The 15,566-nt window shown below is 39.0% G+C and overlaps 1 protein-coding gene and 1 long non-coding RNA gene across 2 annotated transcripts; both read left to right on the top strand.

Moving 5' to 3' along the window:
• The first annotated feature begins 5,809 nt into the window (after positions 1 to 5,809).
• Positions 5,810 to 7,049, top strand: LOC138854119 (uncharacterized). Its single transcript, XM_070095328.1, has 2 exons — positions 5,810 to 6,193; positions 6,335 to 7,049. Exons 1-2 carry the CDS (start codon positions 6,085 to 6,087, stop codon positions 6,955 to 6,957), a joined length of 732 nt encoding a protein of 243 aa, XP_069951429.1. The 5' UTR covers positions 5,810 to 6,084; the 3' UTR covers positions 6,958 to 7,049.
• A 494-nt stretch (positions 7,050 to 7,543) lies between these two features.
• Positions 7,544 to 8,513, top strand: LOC138854098 (uncharacterized). Its single transcript, XR_011393296.1, has 2 exons — positions 7,544 to 7,991; positions 8,380 to 8,513. It is a non-coding gene; the product is annotated as an uncharacterized lncRNA (long non-coding RNA).
• The last annotated feature ends 7,053 nt before the right edge of the window (positions 8,514 to 15,566 follow it).

The following is a 15,566-nucleotide window of genomic DNA, read 5'->3' as shown; positions in this document are numbered from 1 at the left end:
GCGAGGACTTCCGGTTTAGGCCTTCCACTGAGCGAGGTATCCGGTCTAGGACCAGCAGCTGGAGGGTCACCTTTTCACACCTAGGTGTTACTTCCGGTTTTGACCATGACCTCGCCCTCGAGACTACCTCACCCTTGACCCCCCAACCAATACCCCCGCCCACGACCCCCCCCTTCGCGACCCCCCTTCGCGACCCCGCCGTCGTGCCGTGCGCCCGCCCGCGCGCCCCGCCCGCGCCCTTCGCGACCCCCGCGCGCGCGCCCACCCGCGCGCCCGTCCGCTCCCTTCGCGACCCCGCCGTCGCGCCGCGCGCCCGCCCGCGCGCCCGTCCGCGCCCTTCGCGACCCCCGCCCGCGCGCCCGCCCGCGCGCCCGCCCGCGCGCCCGCCCGCGCCCTTCGCGACCCCCGCCCGCGCCTTCTGCAGCGTCGTCCGGATCGCCCCCGCGCCTCGAATTTTTTTTTTCTTATGATCTCCTTGGATCAAGGTTTTTGGATTCCCCCCTATGGGGTTTTCGAAATTCTCCAATTCCTCGGATCAAGTTTTTTGGATACCCCTCCTTTCACCCCCCACCCCCAAAAAATTTCTCAATATCAAAGTCTCCACTTCCTCGGATCCCCCTCCCACTTTCACCCCCCAACCCCAAAAATTTCTCGACAATACCATGACTCCATCTCCTCGGATCAAGTTTTTTGGATACCCCTCCTTTCATCCCCCCACCCCCAAAAAATTTCTCAATATCAAAGTCTCCACTTCCTCGGATCCCCCTCCCACTTTCACCCCCCCAACCCCAAAAATTTCTCGACAATACCATGACTCCATCTCCTTGGATCAAATTTTTGGATTACCCCTCTCACTTTCACTCCCACCCCAAAATTTCTCGATAATACCAAGACTCCATCTCCTTGGATCAAGGTTTTTTGGATTTTCCCCTCTGGGGGTAAAGCATTCAAATGAACTCCTCCTATGGGGCATGGTGCTCTCTCTTACTACAGGTCTAAACGAGTGTGACGTCAGTATTCCTCTCATTAAGTTAAATGAACTAAAAAGGACCACGCGCACACAGGTTGAATCAGGTCGCCCCCTATGTCAGTGACGTCACGCGCACACAGGTTGAATCAGGTCGCCCCCTATGTCAGTGACGTCACGCGCACACAGGCTGAATCTTGTCGATCCTTTTAGTTCATTCAAGTTAATAAGGGGACACAGTACATCAGAAAGGCACATTTTTTCGTTAATACCCACAATTTCTTTACAACACAAGTCTAGACATTTTTTAACTATTTCATCTCAGGTCACTCCCCACGAAGTAACCTCCCCCCCCCACCCTCCCAAACCCTCACACTCCAACCAACACCTCACAATTTTCACTCATAACTCCAATTTTTCTCGTTTTAACCCTTTTTGTTCATTAAAGTTAATAAGGGGACACAGTACATCAGAAAGTCACCACATCGCTTACATCCACTTTCGTTAAATTCACTACTCACAATTTTACATATTACGAAGTTAAATACGCACTTTTACTTTGAACATCTTCAAAAACACTCTCATAAATCATTTGAATACTCACAAAAATACCTTTATACATTTCCAAACAACACTGAAATACTCCAAAAACATCATTCGAACACCCCCAAATCACCTCTGAATACTCCCAGAACACCTTCATAAGTACTCTTGCACATCATTTGAACACCTTCATAAGTACTCTCATAATCATTTGTACACCTTCAAAAAACACCTTTGAATACTCACATAAACACCCTTGAACACCTTCAAAACACCTTTGAATAACCTCAAAACACCTTTGAATACTCACATAAACACCCTTGAACACCTTCAAAACACCTTTGAATAACCTCAAAACACCTTTGAACACCTTCAAAACACCCTTGAACACCTTCAAAAAACAACATTTGAACACACTCAAAACACCTTTTGAACACCTTTGAACATTTCCAAAACACTATTTGAGTACTCCCAAATAAGATTTGACATCTCTAATTTATCTGCACTTACACATTTCATTAAATTACAACTCATCCCTCAGTCTCCAGACTAGGCATTTTCTCGTTTTTACCCTTTTAGTTCATTAAAGTTATTAAGGGGACACAATACATCAGAAAAAAAAGTCACAAAAACTAACTCAAACACTTTACTTTGAACACCCCCAAAACACTCTCATAATCATTTGTACACCTTCAAAAAACACCTTTGAATACTCACATAACACCCTTGAACACCTTCAAAACACCTTTGAAATATCGTTTTTTAAACTAATTTCATCACAACCCACTTATATCATCTTTTTTTCGGTAACTCTAATTCGGCTACACTACCCTCATCAATTACCAACAAATTTTACTCGTTTTAACTAATGTCATCACTGTAACCAAGATTTTCACAAAAAAACTCTATGACACCTAACACACACGCACACACACACCCCACAACACCCACAACCCACAATTTTTCTCGTTTTAACCCTTTTAGTTCATTAAAGTTAATAAGGGGACACAGTACAACAACAACAACCCACAACCCACAACATCCACAACCCACAATTTTTTCTCGTTTTAGCTAATTTCATCAGTCACAACAACAACCCACAGCACCCACAACACCCACAACAAACACCCCACAACCCACATTTTTTTCTCGTTTTAACCCTTTTAGTTCATTAAAGTTAATAAGGGGGGCACAGTACATCAGAAAAAGTCACAAAAACTAACTCAAACACTTTACTCATCACAAAAACAACCCACTTTTCATCGGTATCTCTAATTCGACTACATTACCCACATCCCTCATCAATTACCAATTTATTCACATTTTTTTTCCCTTCTTTTTACTACTAAAATTCTAATAAAATCCTCTCCATACCCATCTCCTTGTATCCACATAAATTAATATTATACTCGCATCAACTACCCAACTATTGCGACATGTTTTCAACACCCCTCCATTCTTTTTCCAATATATCATAACTTTTCAATTCTATAATTTCTTTTTAAAATATTCACACATTACCTTTATATTCAGTAAAATCTCTCCATATTTCTAATTACAACCCTCCCCATACCCCTCTCCATCTCACCCGCATTTCTTCACATCCACTCACCCATCTCCCAACACACCTCTTCTGAACACACACACACAAAAAAATCACATTTCACATCCACAAATGCATCTCAAATCCACTAAAATCACTGTAACCAAGATATTCACACACACACCTTACCTAACCTAACCTTACCTAACCTAACCTACCCTAACCTAACTTAACCTAACCTAACCTATCCTAACCTTACCTAACTTATCCTAACCTAACCCAACCTAACCTTACCTAACATAACCTAACCTAACCTTACCTAACATAACCTAACCTAACCTTACCTAACATAACCTAACCTAACCTAACCTAACCTAACCTAACCTAACCTAACCTAACCTAACCTAACCTAACCTTACCTAACATAGCCTAACCTAACCTAACCTATCTTATCCTAATCTAACCTTACCTAACCTAACCTAACCTAACCTAACCTAACCCAACCTAACCTAGCCGAACCTATCCTAACCTAACCTAAAATATATTGGAACACCCCCAAAACACTATTTGAGTACTCCAATTTTCTTAGTTTTGGTAAAATCACACTCAATGGTAGAAATATTTACTCGATTTCCGAATAGAAACACTTTCCTCGCTCTGAGAGACTCATTGTGGGTCACCCCTTCCCCCAACACACTGTGTAATGCAGTTCACACCCAAGGTAGATTTACATCGCCTTACCGAACACCTGCGTCAACACAGGACAGACAGGCGCCATGAAATGCGGGTAACATCCAAGGTAGAAAATCATCTCTTTCCAGACCAACTGTGTCCTCTTGTTCTAAAATTTGGTGAGGTCATTGCTTTTTAGTTCATTTTAAAATAATAAGGGGAAGATTGAGATATAACATTTGTATTCTACCTCAATACATTTTTTTTTCATGGTAAGGTTTGATTTAAAACTTCATCATGTCTTAAAATTTTTTATTAAACATTTCTCTTTTTTATGAATGAAACATATTAATCTTGGTGTAACAACACGCTCTAAACATCATAAATCCTCCTCTCTAAGTCTTGTTCTTCCAAGTCCCGTCACATCGGTACCTGTAAATTTTAATATAATTCATTAGCATATAATGGGGAGAAATTTGCACCATCACCTGTAAAAGATATAACCAACTAAAAGTTACTTATTTTTTCACTATCCCAAACATATTCTTCTCGTTAACTTAAATATCTCCCCATTCATGACTTAAAAAGCATGATCGTACTGCGTCCCCTTATTAACTTTAGTGATGTAAGTATTATGGTAGACATGATTCTCGGTGTTCAGGTAGAGAAAGTCGAAAAGGTAAGTGTTACATTTTCATGAAGAGATAAATATGAGTTATATATATTAATTCAAATATATCTCTCTTCAAGTTATAATTACTTCCTCATAATAATTTAAATGAATTAAAGCACTGATACAAGGTAAATAATTTTGCTTACCTTTATAAGTTACTCACACATTAGGCTCAATGTTTTTAATATATTGTTTAATATCTGTGAAAAGTTCTCTCCAAATTAATTTCCACTTCTTTGTGTTGTACCATCTATGCAAAATACACAGATTATACTGTCGATTAAATATTTGACTGACAAAGTTTTCAGGTATATTGTTTTCCAAAATATAATATACCAGATCATCACTCCACTCCGTTGCCATTTCATCAATGAATTTATGCGAATCAAGTTCATTTTCTAACCAATTTTTAACTCGCTGAAAATTCTTTTCACTCAATGTTTCACCATCTTTCCTTAAGAGTTGATTGGTAGTGTTGCAAAATTCCAACCAAGGAAGATCTTTCACCATTTCACAAATAACAATGAAATCGGCAAGTTTCCCCATATTAGATGCTTTCTATGCGGGTTCCGGACAATGTCTGGGGTGACTTACACACAACACTCTCCCATACACATAAAGAGTTGCTAAATAGTATTAAATGAAAAATTTCATTAAACTTACCTAAACTAGGATCAGCCATTTCAAAATCCATTTTCTTAATTAATTTTTTGGGCTTTGGTATAATAAAAGTTTGAGATAAATGACTACTCCATTCACATTCTCGTAACAATAAATTTTCCAATATTTCTTCGCTCCATCGTTGAGTCATTTCTCGTACCTCAGCTACAATCTCTTCTTTTGAGAGAACAGGTTCCGCATCAACTCTTTTTTGAATGGGTTCGACTCTCTTAATTGTATATAACATTTCTATAAACACCGCACTAGTATGTTTTGTCGCAACCACCTCCATATTTCTTCTTCAAGTGATTCCTTACCATTTCACTCCAAATATTTATACCAAAAATTTCAATCGTTGTCATCATCGATTATCTTTTTTTTAATACAAATACTCATTACAGGGGATTTCTTCAAAGCATATATATTATCCATTGTATATTTCAAATTGTGTTCCCCTTATTAACTTTAATGAACTAAAAGTGTTAACTTTCATTATTTTTCAGTAAAAAGATTTATTCAGACAATATTTTTTGGCAACACTTGCTTGTGACGTCACTATCCAGCAACGCGTTAAAACAGGTTAGAACATCTTCCCTTTATTATTTTAAAATGAACTAAAAGCAATGACGTCACGATACTCATTGAACAAATTATCTTACCCCAAACACTTTTAGTTCATTTAAGTTAACAAGGGGAAAGTTCATGCATTTCCAAGTATGCACCATCGGTATAGTAATAACATAATACCATTGAAGTAAGTTATGATCCCCTTCCTGTATGACACTAAACTCGTGGTGATTCATTCACCTATCGTCATGGTGATGCCACGTAGTGTTTTTCATGGAACAAATTTCTCTACACATATAGTTATAAAAAACTACTAACATGTCAACCCTCGCGGTGAAAAGAGTATAAGAAGACACGTCCATATTGAGTTACAAGAGTATTTAGATGAAGACGTGGAAGTTACATGTGAAAAATTTGTTACAGAAGCAAGTGTCTACACACCACTGAACTGATAAAGAAATGATTAATTCGATAGAAGACCTTGATCAGTCACCTTCCTTCGTTTTGGAGGGTTGTGATCAATATCTCACCGATAAAGAAATGCTTATAACAATGGAAGATTTTGAACGTGAGTTTTTAATGAGATATTAATGAGTAAAATTCAACCAAATTGTAATTTTTAGAAATTCTAATGAGAAATATTTTTTTCATTTGTTGTGTAACAAACTTAATTTTTGGGATATAATACTATATTTTATCAAAATTGCAGGTAAAGAAGCAACAAAAGATGAAGAAAAATATCTTTTGGTAATGCAAGGGAATATTACAAAAGATTTTAGTGGCAGTGATAAAATTCTTTTAGTACAACAAGCAAATTGTTGCGCTGTTAAATTGAAAAAGGGAGGTCTTGCTGATGCTTTAAGTCAGGTTTTACCACTTAGCAATCCTTATTTATTTAGATCACCTGGATGTCATAAAGCAAATCTAGCTAGTGAAGTCACTCGTGATAAATTTGGAAGCATAAAATTTGTAAATAATGGAAAAAATAACCCCATGATTGTTAATATGTTCGCACAGTATGCGATGGGGCCTCCACATAAGTATTATATGAACTGTAAAGTTGATAAGGCCTACTATAATACATGCAAATATTTAGATACAAAGAAAGGTCGTGAGATTATATTCAAAGAGTGCATGAATGAACTTGTTAAGTGGTTATTAACAGATCCCAACGGGATTATAATGGAAAAAGTCGTGTTTCCAGAAGGAATTGGGTGTGCTTCAGCCGGAGGTGATTGGCATGCATATCTTAAAATCATTCTTGATTTTGCAAAGGAATTAAAAAAACGTCGTAGAAATATTGTTATCATTATTGTAAAATATGCCAAATAAAATATCTCTATAATACTTTTTTTTGTTTTATTCACCAGCATTTTAGTTCATTTAAGTTAACAAGGGGAAAGTTCTTGATTTTGCAAAGGAATTAAAAAAACGTCATAGAAATATTATCATTATTGTAAAATATGTCAAATAAAATATCTCTATAATACTTTTTTATTCACCAGCAGTCTAAAACCTTATTAGGCAACTGAATAGAGATCATACGTCTGGCAGGAACGGTGCTGAGTATAAAAATCTCTGTTCTCTGATGGTCGTGCATTAGTACCTCTTCCAGCAGGGTGCGACTAACCAGATCAAGAAAATGGAGACAGCCAATAGGATGGAAAAATATTTTAAAATTGAAGAAGGAAAATTGTACGATGAAAAATATTGTCGTGACAACGTCTGCATTGTTTTTCATGTGAATTGTGTTGCTATAAAAGGATATGGTGCAAGTTATTATTTGGGTAAGAAATATCCTTATGCTGATGTGTATCGAAGTAGAGAACCATTATTTAATCTTAGAAGATGCAGAGTTGAAGATCGTGATGCTCCTGGAACTGTTATTGAGTTTGAACCTTCACCGGATCAAAGAAAATTGAATCTTCCTTATTTAGCAGCCATAATAAGCCAATTTGGTATTGCTGGACCATTGGAGGAAAATACCATTTCTCAAAATTTAATTGAAAAATCAAGAGATGCCCATTTGGTGTATGGTTTAAAGAAAGATACTATCGCAGACAGAATAAGATATTTCAAGGAATCCATTGAGAGACTCATAAAAAGTGTGAAAGACAATAAAAATATACGCGAGGTTATCTTTCTGAAAGGTATTGGGAGGTGTGAAACTTCAAATGATTATATCTGGAATACGCACTATAAACCTATACTCGAAGATATGATAATGAAATTTAAGGAAGAAGGTATTCGATCAACCATGGTTGTCAAAGAAGAAATGAAAAACATTAACCAAGGTCAAGAATTAGAAGATGATTCGAAGTTATTGTCTTCTAGAATTGAAGGAAGTGCTTGGTATCCCTCATGAGGTAAGCAAAATTATTTACCTTGTATCAGTGCTTTAATTCATTTAAATTATTATGAGGAAGTAATTATAACTTGAAGAGAGATATATTTGAATTAATATATATAACTCATATTTATCTCTTCATGAAAATGTAACACTTACCTTTTCGACTTTCTCTACCTGAACACCGAGAATCATGTCTACCATAATACTTACATCACTAAAGTTAATAAGGGGACGCAGTACGATCATGCTTTTTAAGTCATGAATGGGGAGATATTTAAGTTAACGAGAAGAATATGTTTGGGATAGTGAAAAAAATAAGTAACTTTTAGTTGGTTATATCTTTTACAGGTGATGGTGCAAATTTCTCCACATTATATGCTAATGAATTATATTAAAATTTACAGGTACCGATGTGACGGGACTTGGAAGAACAAGACTTAGAGAGGAGGATTTATGATGTTTAGATCGTGTTGTTACACCAAGATTAATATGTTTCATTCATTAAAAAGAGAAATGTTTAATAAAAATTTTTAAGACATGATGAAGTTTTAAATCAAACCTTACCATGAAAAAAATGTATTGAGGTAGAATACAAATGTTATATCTCAATCTTCCCCTTATTATTTTAAAATGAACTAAAAAAGCAATGACCTCACCAAATTTTAGAACAAGAGGACACAGTTGGTCTGGAAAGAGATGATTTTCTACCTTGGATGTTACCCGCATTTCATGGCGCCTGTCTGTCCTGAGTTGACGCAGGTGTTCGGTAAGGCGATGATTATCTTAAATCTACCTTGGGTGTGAACCGCATTACACAGTGTGTTGGGGGAAGGGGTGACCCACAATGAGTCTCTCAGAGCGAGGAAAGTGTTTCTATTCGGAAATCGAGTAAATATTTCTACCATTGAGTGTGTTTTACCAACAAGAAAATTGGAGTACTCAAATAGTGTTTTGGGGGTGTTCCAATATATTTTAGGTTAGGTTAGGATAGGTTCGGCTAGGTTAGGTTGGGTTAGGTTAAGATAGGTTAGGCTAGGTTAGGTTAGGTAAGGTTAGGTTAGGTTAGGTTATGTTAGGTAAGGTTAGGTTAGGTTATGTTAGGTAAGGTTAGGTTATGTTAGGTAAGGTTAGGTTAGGTTATGTTAGGTAAGGTTAGGTTAGGTTATGTTAGGTAAGGTTAGGTTGGGTTAGGTTAGGATAAGTTAGGTAAGGTTAGGATAGGTTAGGTTAGGTTAAGTTAGGTTAGGGTAGGTTAGGTTAGGTAAGGTTAGGTTAGGTAAGGTGTGTGTGTGTGTGTGAATATCTTGGTTACAGTGATTTTAGTGGATTTGAGATGCATTTGTGGATGTGAAATGTGATTTTTTTGTGTGTGTGTTCAGAAGAGGTGTGTTGGGAGATGGGTGAGTGGATGTGAAGAAATGCGGGTGAGATGGAGAGGGGTATGGGGAGGGTTGTAATTAGAAATATGGAGAGATTTTACTGAATATAAAGGTAATGTGTGAATATTTTAAAAAGAAATTATAGAATTGAAAAGTTATGATATATTGGAAAAAGAATGGAGGGGTGTTGAAAACATGTCGCAATAGTTGGGTAGTTGATGCGAGTATAATATTAATTTATGTGGATACAAGGAGATGGGTATGGAGAGGATTTTATTAGAATTTTAGTAGTAAAAAGAAGGGAAAAAAATGTGAATAAATTGGTAATTGATGAGGGATGTGGGTAATGTAGTCGAATTAGAGATACCGAAAAAGATGAGTAAAGTGTGTCCCCTTATTTGAGTTAGAGAAAAAATTTTTGTGACTTTTTCTGATGTAGTGTGTCCCCTTATTAACTTTAATGAACTAAAAGGGTTAAAACGAGGAAAAAAATGTGGGTTGTGGGGTGTTGTGGGCTGTGGGTTGTTGTTGTGACTTTCTGATGTACTGTGTCCCCTTATTAACTTTAATGAACTAAAAGGGTTAAAACGAGAAAAAAAATGTGGGTTGTGGGGTGTTGTGGGGTGTGTGTGCGTGTGTGTTAGGTGTCATAGAGTTTTTTTTTTTGTGAAAATCTTGGTTACAGTGATGACATTAGTTAAAACGAGTAAAATTTGTTGGTAATTGATGAGGGTAGTGTAGCCGAATTAGAGTTACCGAAAAAAAGATGATATAAGTGGGTTGTGATGAAATTAGTTTAAAAAACGATATTTCAAAGGTGTTTTGAAGGTGTTCAAGGGTGTTATGTGAGTATTCAAAGGTGTTTTTTGAAGGTGTACAAATGATTATGAGAGTGTTTTGGGGGTGTTCAAAGTAAAGTGTTTGAGTTAGTTTTTGTGACTTTTTCTGATGTATTGTGTCCCCTTAATAACTTTAATGAACTAAAAGGGTAAAAACGAGAAAATGCCTAGTCTGGAGACTGAGGGATGAGTTGTAATTTAATGAAATGTGTAAGTGCAGATAAATTAGAGATGTCAAATCTTATTTGGGAGTACTCAAATAGTGTTTTGGAAATGTTCAAAGGTGTTCAAAGGTGTTTTGAGTGTGTTCAAATGTTGTTTTTTGAAGGTGTTCAAGGGTGTTTTGAAGGTGTTCAAGGGTGTTTTGAAGGTGTTCAAAGGTGTTTTGAAGGTGTTCAAGGGTGTTTATGTGAGTATTCAAAGGTGTTTTTTGAAGGTGTTCAAGGGTGTTTATGTGAGTATTCAAAGGTGTTTTTTGAAGGTGTACAAATGATTATGAGAGTACTTATGAAGGTGTTCAAATGATGTGCAAGAGTACTTATGAAGGTGTTCTGGGAGTATTCAGAGGTGATTTGGGGGTGTTCGAATGATGTTTTTGGAGTATTTCAGTGTTGTTTGGAAATGTATAAAGGTATTTTTGTGAGTATTCAAATGATTTATGAGAGTGTTTTTGAAGATGTTCAAAGTAAAAGTGCGTATTTAACTTCGTAATATGTAAAATTGTGAGTAGTGAATTTAACGAAAGTGGATGTAAGCGATGTGGTGACTTTCTGATGTACTGTGTCCCCTTATTAACTTTAATGAACAAAAAGGGTTAAAACGAGAAAAATTGGAGTTATGAGTGAAAATTGTGAGGTGTTGGTTGGAGTGTGAGGGTTTGGGAGGGTGGGGGGGAGGTTACTTCGTGGGGAGTGACCTGAGATGAAATAGTTAAAAAATGTCTAGACTTGTGTTGTAAAGAAATTGTGGGTATTAACGAAAAAATGTGCCTTTCTGATGTACTGTGTCCCCTTATTAACTTGAATGAACTAAAAGGATCGACAAGATTCAGCCTGTGTGCGCGTGACGTCACTGACATAGGGGGCGACCTGATTCAACCTGTGTGCGCGTGACGTCACTGACATAGGGGGCGACCTGATTCAACCTGTGTGCGCGTGGTCCTTTTTAGTTCATTTAACTTAATGAGAGGAATACTGACGTCACACTCGTTTAGACCTGTAGTAAGAGAGAGCACCATGCCCCATAGGAGGAGTTCATTTGAATGCTTTACCCCCAGAGGGGGGAATCCAAAAAACCTTGATCCAAGGAGATGGAGTCTTGGTATTATCGAGAAATTTTGGGGTGGGAGTGAAAGTGAGAGGGGTAATCCAAAAATTTGATCCAAGGAGATGGAGTCATGGTATTGTCGAGAAATTTTTGGGGTTGGGGGGGTGAAAGTGGGAGGGTGATCCGAGGAAGTGGAGACTTTGATATTGAGAAATTTTTTGGGGGTGGGGGGGTGAAAGGAGGGGTATCCAAAAACTTGATCCGAGGAGATGGAGTCATGGTATTGTCGAGAAATTTTTGGGGTTGGGGGGGTGAAAGTGGGAGGGGGATCCGAGGAAGTGGAGACTTTGATATTGAGATTTTTTGGGGGTGGGGGGTGAAAGGAGGGGTATCCAAAAAACTTGATCCGAGGAATTGGAGAATTTCGAAAACCCCATAGGGGGGAATCCAAAAACCTTGATCCAAGGAGATCATAAGAAAAAAAAATTCGAGGCGCGGGGGCGATCCGGACGACGCCGCAGAAGGCGCGGGCGGGGGTCGCGAAGGGCGCGGGCGGCGCACGGGCGGGGCGGGGCGCGCGGGTGGGCGCGCGGGCGGGGGTCGCGAAGGGCGCGGGCGGGCGCACGGGCGGGCGCGCGCGGGGTTCGCGAAGGGCGCGGGCGGGGCGCGCGGGCGGGCGCGCGGCGCGACGGCGGGGTCGCGAAGGGGGGGTCGCGAAGGGGGGGGGTCGTGGGCGGGGGTATTGGTTGGGGGGTCAAGGGTGAGGTAGTCTCGAGGGCAAGGTCATGGTCAAAACCGGAAGTAACACCTAGGTGTGAAAAGGTGACCCTCCAGCTGCTAGTCCTAGACCGGATACCTCGCTCAGTGGAAGACCTAAACCGGAAGTCCTCGCTCAGTGGAAGGCCCAAACCGGAATTCCTCGCTCAGTGGAAAGCCCAAACCGGAATTCCTCGCTCAGTGGAAAAATCCACTACTTATATCTATATATATATATATATATATATATATATATATATAATGGGGTCCACCTCTGGTGTAAATTGTGGGACTGATAGCCTCGGAGAAGTGGATAAAAAGGCTTCAAGGAAGAATATTTGGATTTCTTCCTGAAGCCGTTTGAATATTCCACTTCCCCTACCACCCCATCTTATCATATATTTTCTTTTTACCAATAGGAATATTTTATTACATAATATGGTAGAGAAGATTTAAGAGATACATTGTTGATATAAAGGTGGCATATAAGGTACATGTTGTTACGTGTGTATCACCGATTATAAGGCGAAAATCTCATCCAGCTCCTCAGAGCTGGGGCGTGTGCCCAAAATACAGCAGGCATTACCCCTTTGAACAGCCGCACTGAGCCGCTGGAACAGAAAACTAGCTGCCCTGGGATCCCTAGTTACCCTGATGAGTCTTTTTTCCAGCTCTTTAAGAAATTTAGATGCACTCTTTCCCCATGAGCCAAGGGTCTCTGAGCCTACGGGAACAAATATATAATGATGGGCAAGTTCTCCATATTTTCTAGACTTTTGGGACTCCTTCCTCCCTGGTGTATTGGAGATAGGTATCAGCCAAGGTAGATGCACATATATAGTCCCACACCACCTGCTTCCCATCTGTCCAGGCTTGAAGGGTGATACCATCTGGACGCTTCTGGCTGCCATCAGATCTGCATATTTGGGGTGGCTCCCTTACTGCTGGGCATCCAGCTGTTGTGAGGCTCCTCTTGATAATGTTATTAACCTCCTCATGTCTTGCAATCTTTCCCTCGGATTTACGGCACACAAGACCATGGTATCCGAATCGGTCTGCTGCTTCACTGCCACAAATACACCTGTGTTCGGCGAGAATAGGGGCGACAAGTCGAAGGGCAACACCGAGGTGTGTATATATATATATATATATATATATATATATATATATATATATATATATATATATATATATATATATATACATATACATATTGATTTATTGATTTATTTATTTGAACCTGATACAGAGAAGTACAAAGGAATACAGTTATAAAATGCAGCATGCCAAAGCCCCTTGTATGCAGAGCATTATGGGCAGGCTTAAAATTAACTTAAGATTAACTAAGCAATGATATATTTAGTGGTAAAAACATTATTATAAACAGATAACAATGTAGCACAAATGAGCATTACAAAGACAGGTCATATGGTCATTTACTGTGTTGCTGAACATTCAGTAGAATGGAGTATTCTGTTAGGTAATGTATTTAAAAAATAACAAAGTTTGATTGGGTCACAGATTAAACATTTATGAGATACAATAATGAGAAACATTTATGAGATACAATTTATGAGATACAATTATTCAGTATTTATTTAGTTGTGGATGAGTAAGTGATTTTTGAGAAGAGACTTGAATTTATAAACAGACAGTGTTTCTTTTATATTCACAGGTAATGAATTCCAGATTTTAGGGCCTTTTATGTGCACTGAGTTTTTGCATAGCGTGAGATGGACTCGAGGAACATCAAAGAGTGATCTCTGCCTTGTGTTATGGTCATGTGTTCTGTTGAGGTTGGTAAGAAGACGTTTGAGGGGAGGGTTAAGTGTTCTATGTATGTAGTAGGTGCAGTAATAAGTATGGATGTTTTGTGTGGTGAGTAGGTTTAGTGTTTTGAATATTGGTGAAGTGTGCTGCCTGTAGTGGGAATTTGTTATCATTCTGACTGCAGCCTTTTGTTGGGTAATTAATGGTCTGAGATGGTTTATTGTTGTTGAGCCCCATGCACAAATTCCATAGGTGAGATAGGGGTAAATAAGTGAGTGATATAGGGCCAGGAGGGCTGACTGTGGAACATAGTACCGTATCTTCGATAGTATGCCTACGGTCTCGGAAATTTTTTTGGAAATTTGTTGTATATGTGTTTGAAATTTGAGTCTATTATCAAGGTGGATTCCTAAGAATTTTCCCTCTGTGAGTTTTGTGATAAGTGATCCGTTTATTATTATGTTAAGAGGGACGTCTGTAGCTCTGTTACCAAACTGAATGAAGTAGGTTTTGTCATGTTTAGAGTAAGTTTGTTAGTCCTCATTCAGGTAGATATTTTCTGTAATTCGGTATTTACAGTATTGGCTAGCGTGACTGGGCTCGGGTGAGAGAAGACATATGTAGTGTCATCTGCAAATAGTGTGGGTTTGAGTAGTTGCGATGCATTTGGTAGGTCATTTATGTATATGAGAAAGAGAAGAGGGCCAAGGACACTTCCCTGTGGGACACCAACTGTAATTGGATGTGCGGAAGAGTTTGCCCCGTTTGTGTACACATGTTGGCTTCTGTTGCTGAGGTAAGACTTTAGGTAGTTGAGGGAGTGCCCTCTTATACCATAGTGCGACAATTTTATATGGAGCAAGTCATGGTCAACTGTATCAAAAGCTTTACGTAAGTCAATGAAGATCCCCAGTGGGACTTCTTTTTTCTCTATTGCAGTGTATATGTGTTCTAGCATGTGTATAATAGCATCATTAGTATTTTTATTAGGCCTGAACCCAAACTGACAGGGGTTGAGTATGTTGTGGGAGATGAGGTAGGAATAGATTCGCTTATGAATTAATTTTTCGAAGATTTTAGAGAGAGAGTGTAAGTTGGATATTGGCCTATAGTTATTCAAGTCTGTTTGGTCTCCTCCTTTATGGATCGGGGTGACCCTCGCTATTTTGAGAACTGTAGGGAAGGTAGAGGATTCTATGGATTTGTTAAAGAGTGTTGCAATGATTGGTGATAGTACTTGTGGCTCATTTTTGTAAATAAAGGGTGGCCCGGTGGCTTGGTGGCTAAAGCTCCCGCTTCATACACGGAGGGCCCGGGTTCGATTCCCGGCGGGTGGAAACATTTCGACACGTTTCCTTACACCTGTTGTCCTGTTCACCTAGCAGCAAATAGGTACCTGGGTGTTAGTCGACTGGTGTGGGTCGCATCCTGGGGGACAAGATTAAGGACCCCAATGGAAATAAGTTAGACAGTCCTCAATGACGCACTGACTTTCTTGGGTTATCCTGGGTGGCTAACCCTCCGGGGTTAAAAATCTGAATGAAATCTTATCTTGTCTTAAGGTATTTAAATCTCCTGTCT

This window comes from Cherax quadricarinatus, chromosome 49 (genome assembly GCF_038502225.1).
Source record: "Cherax quadricarinatus isolate ZL_2023a chromosome 49, ASM3850222v1, whole genome shotgun sequence".
Lineage (NCBI taxonomy): Eukaryota > Metazoa > Arthropoda > Malacostraca > Decapoda > Parastacidae > Cherax > Cherax quadricarinatus.
The sequence above is the reverse complement of the archived record's forward strand: the minus strand, read 5'-3'. Positions and strand labels throughout refer to the sequence as shown.

What these genes read in the sequence shown, in the direction of transcription:
- LOC138854119 (XM_070095328.1), top strand. Translation starts at nt 6,085, where the DNA reads ATGATTAATTCGATAGAAGACCTTGATCAGTCACCTTCCTTCGTTTTG. An exon ending in AACAATGGAAGATTTTGAAC is followed by an intron (nt 6,194 to 6,334) that starts GTGAGTTTTTAA and finishes TCAAAATTGCAG; the next exon opens with GTAAAGAAGCAACAAAAGAT.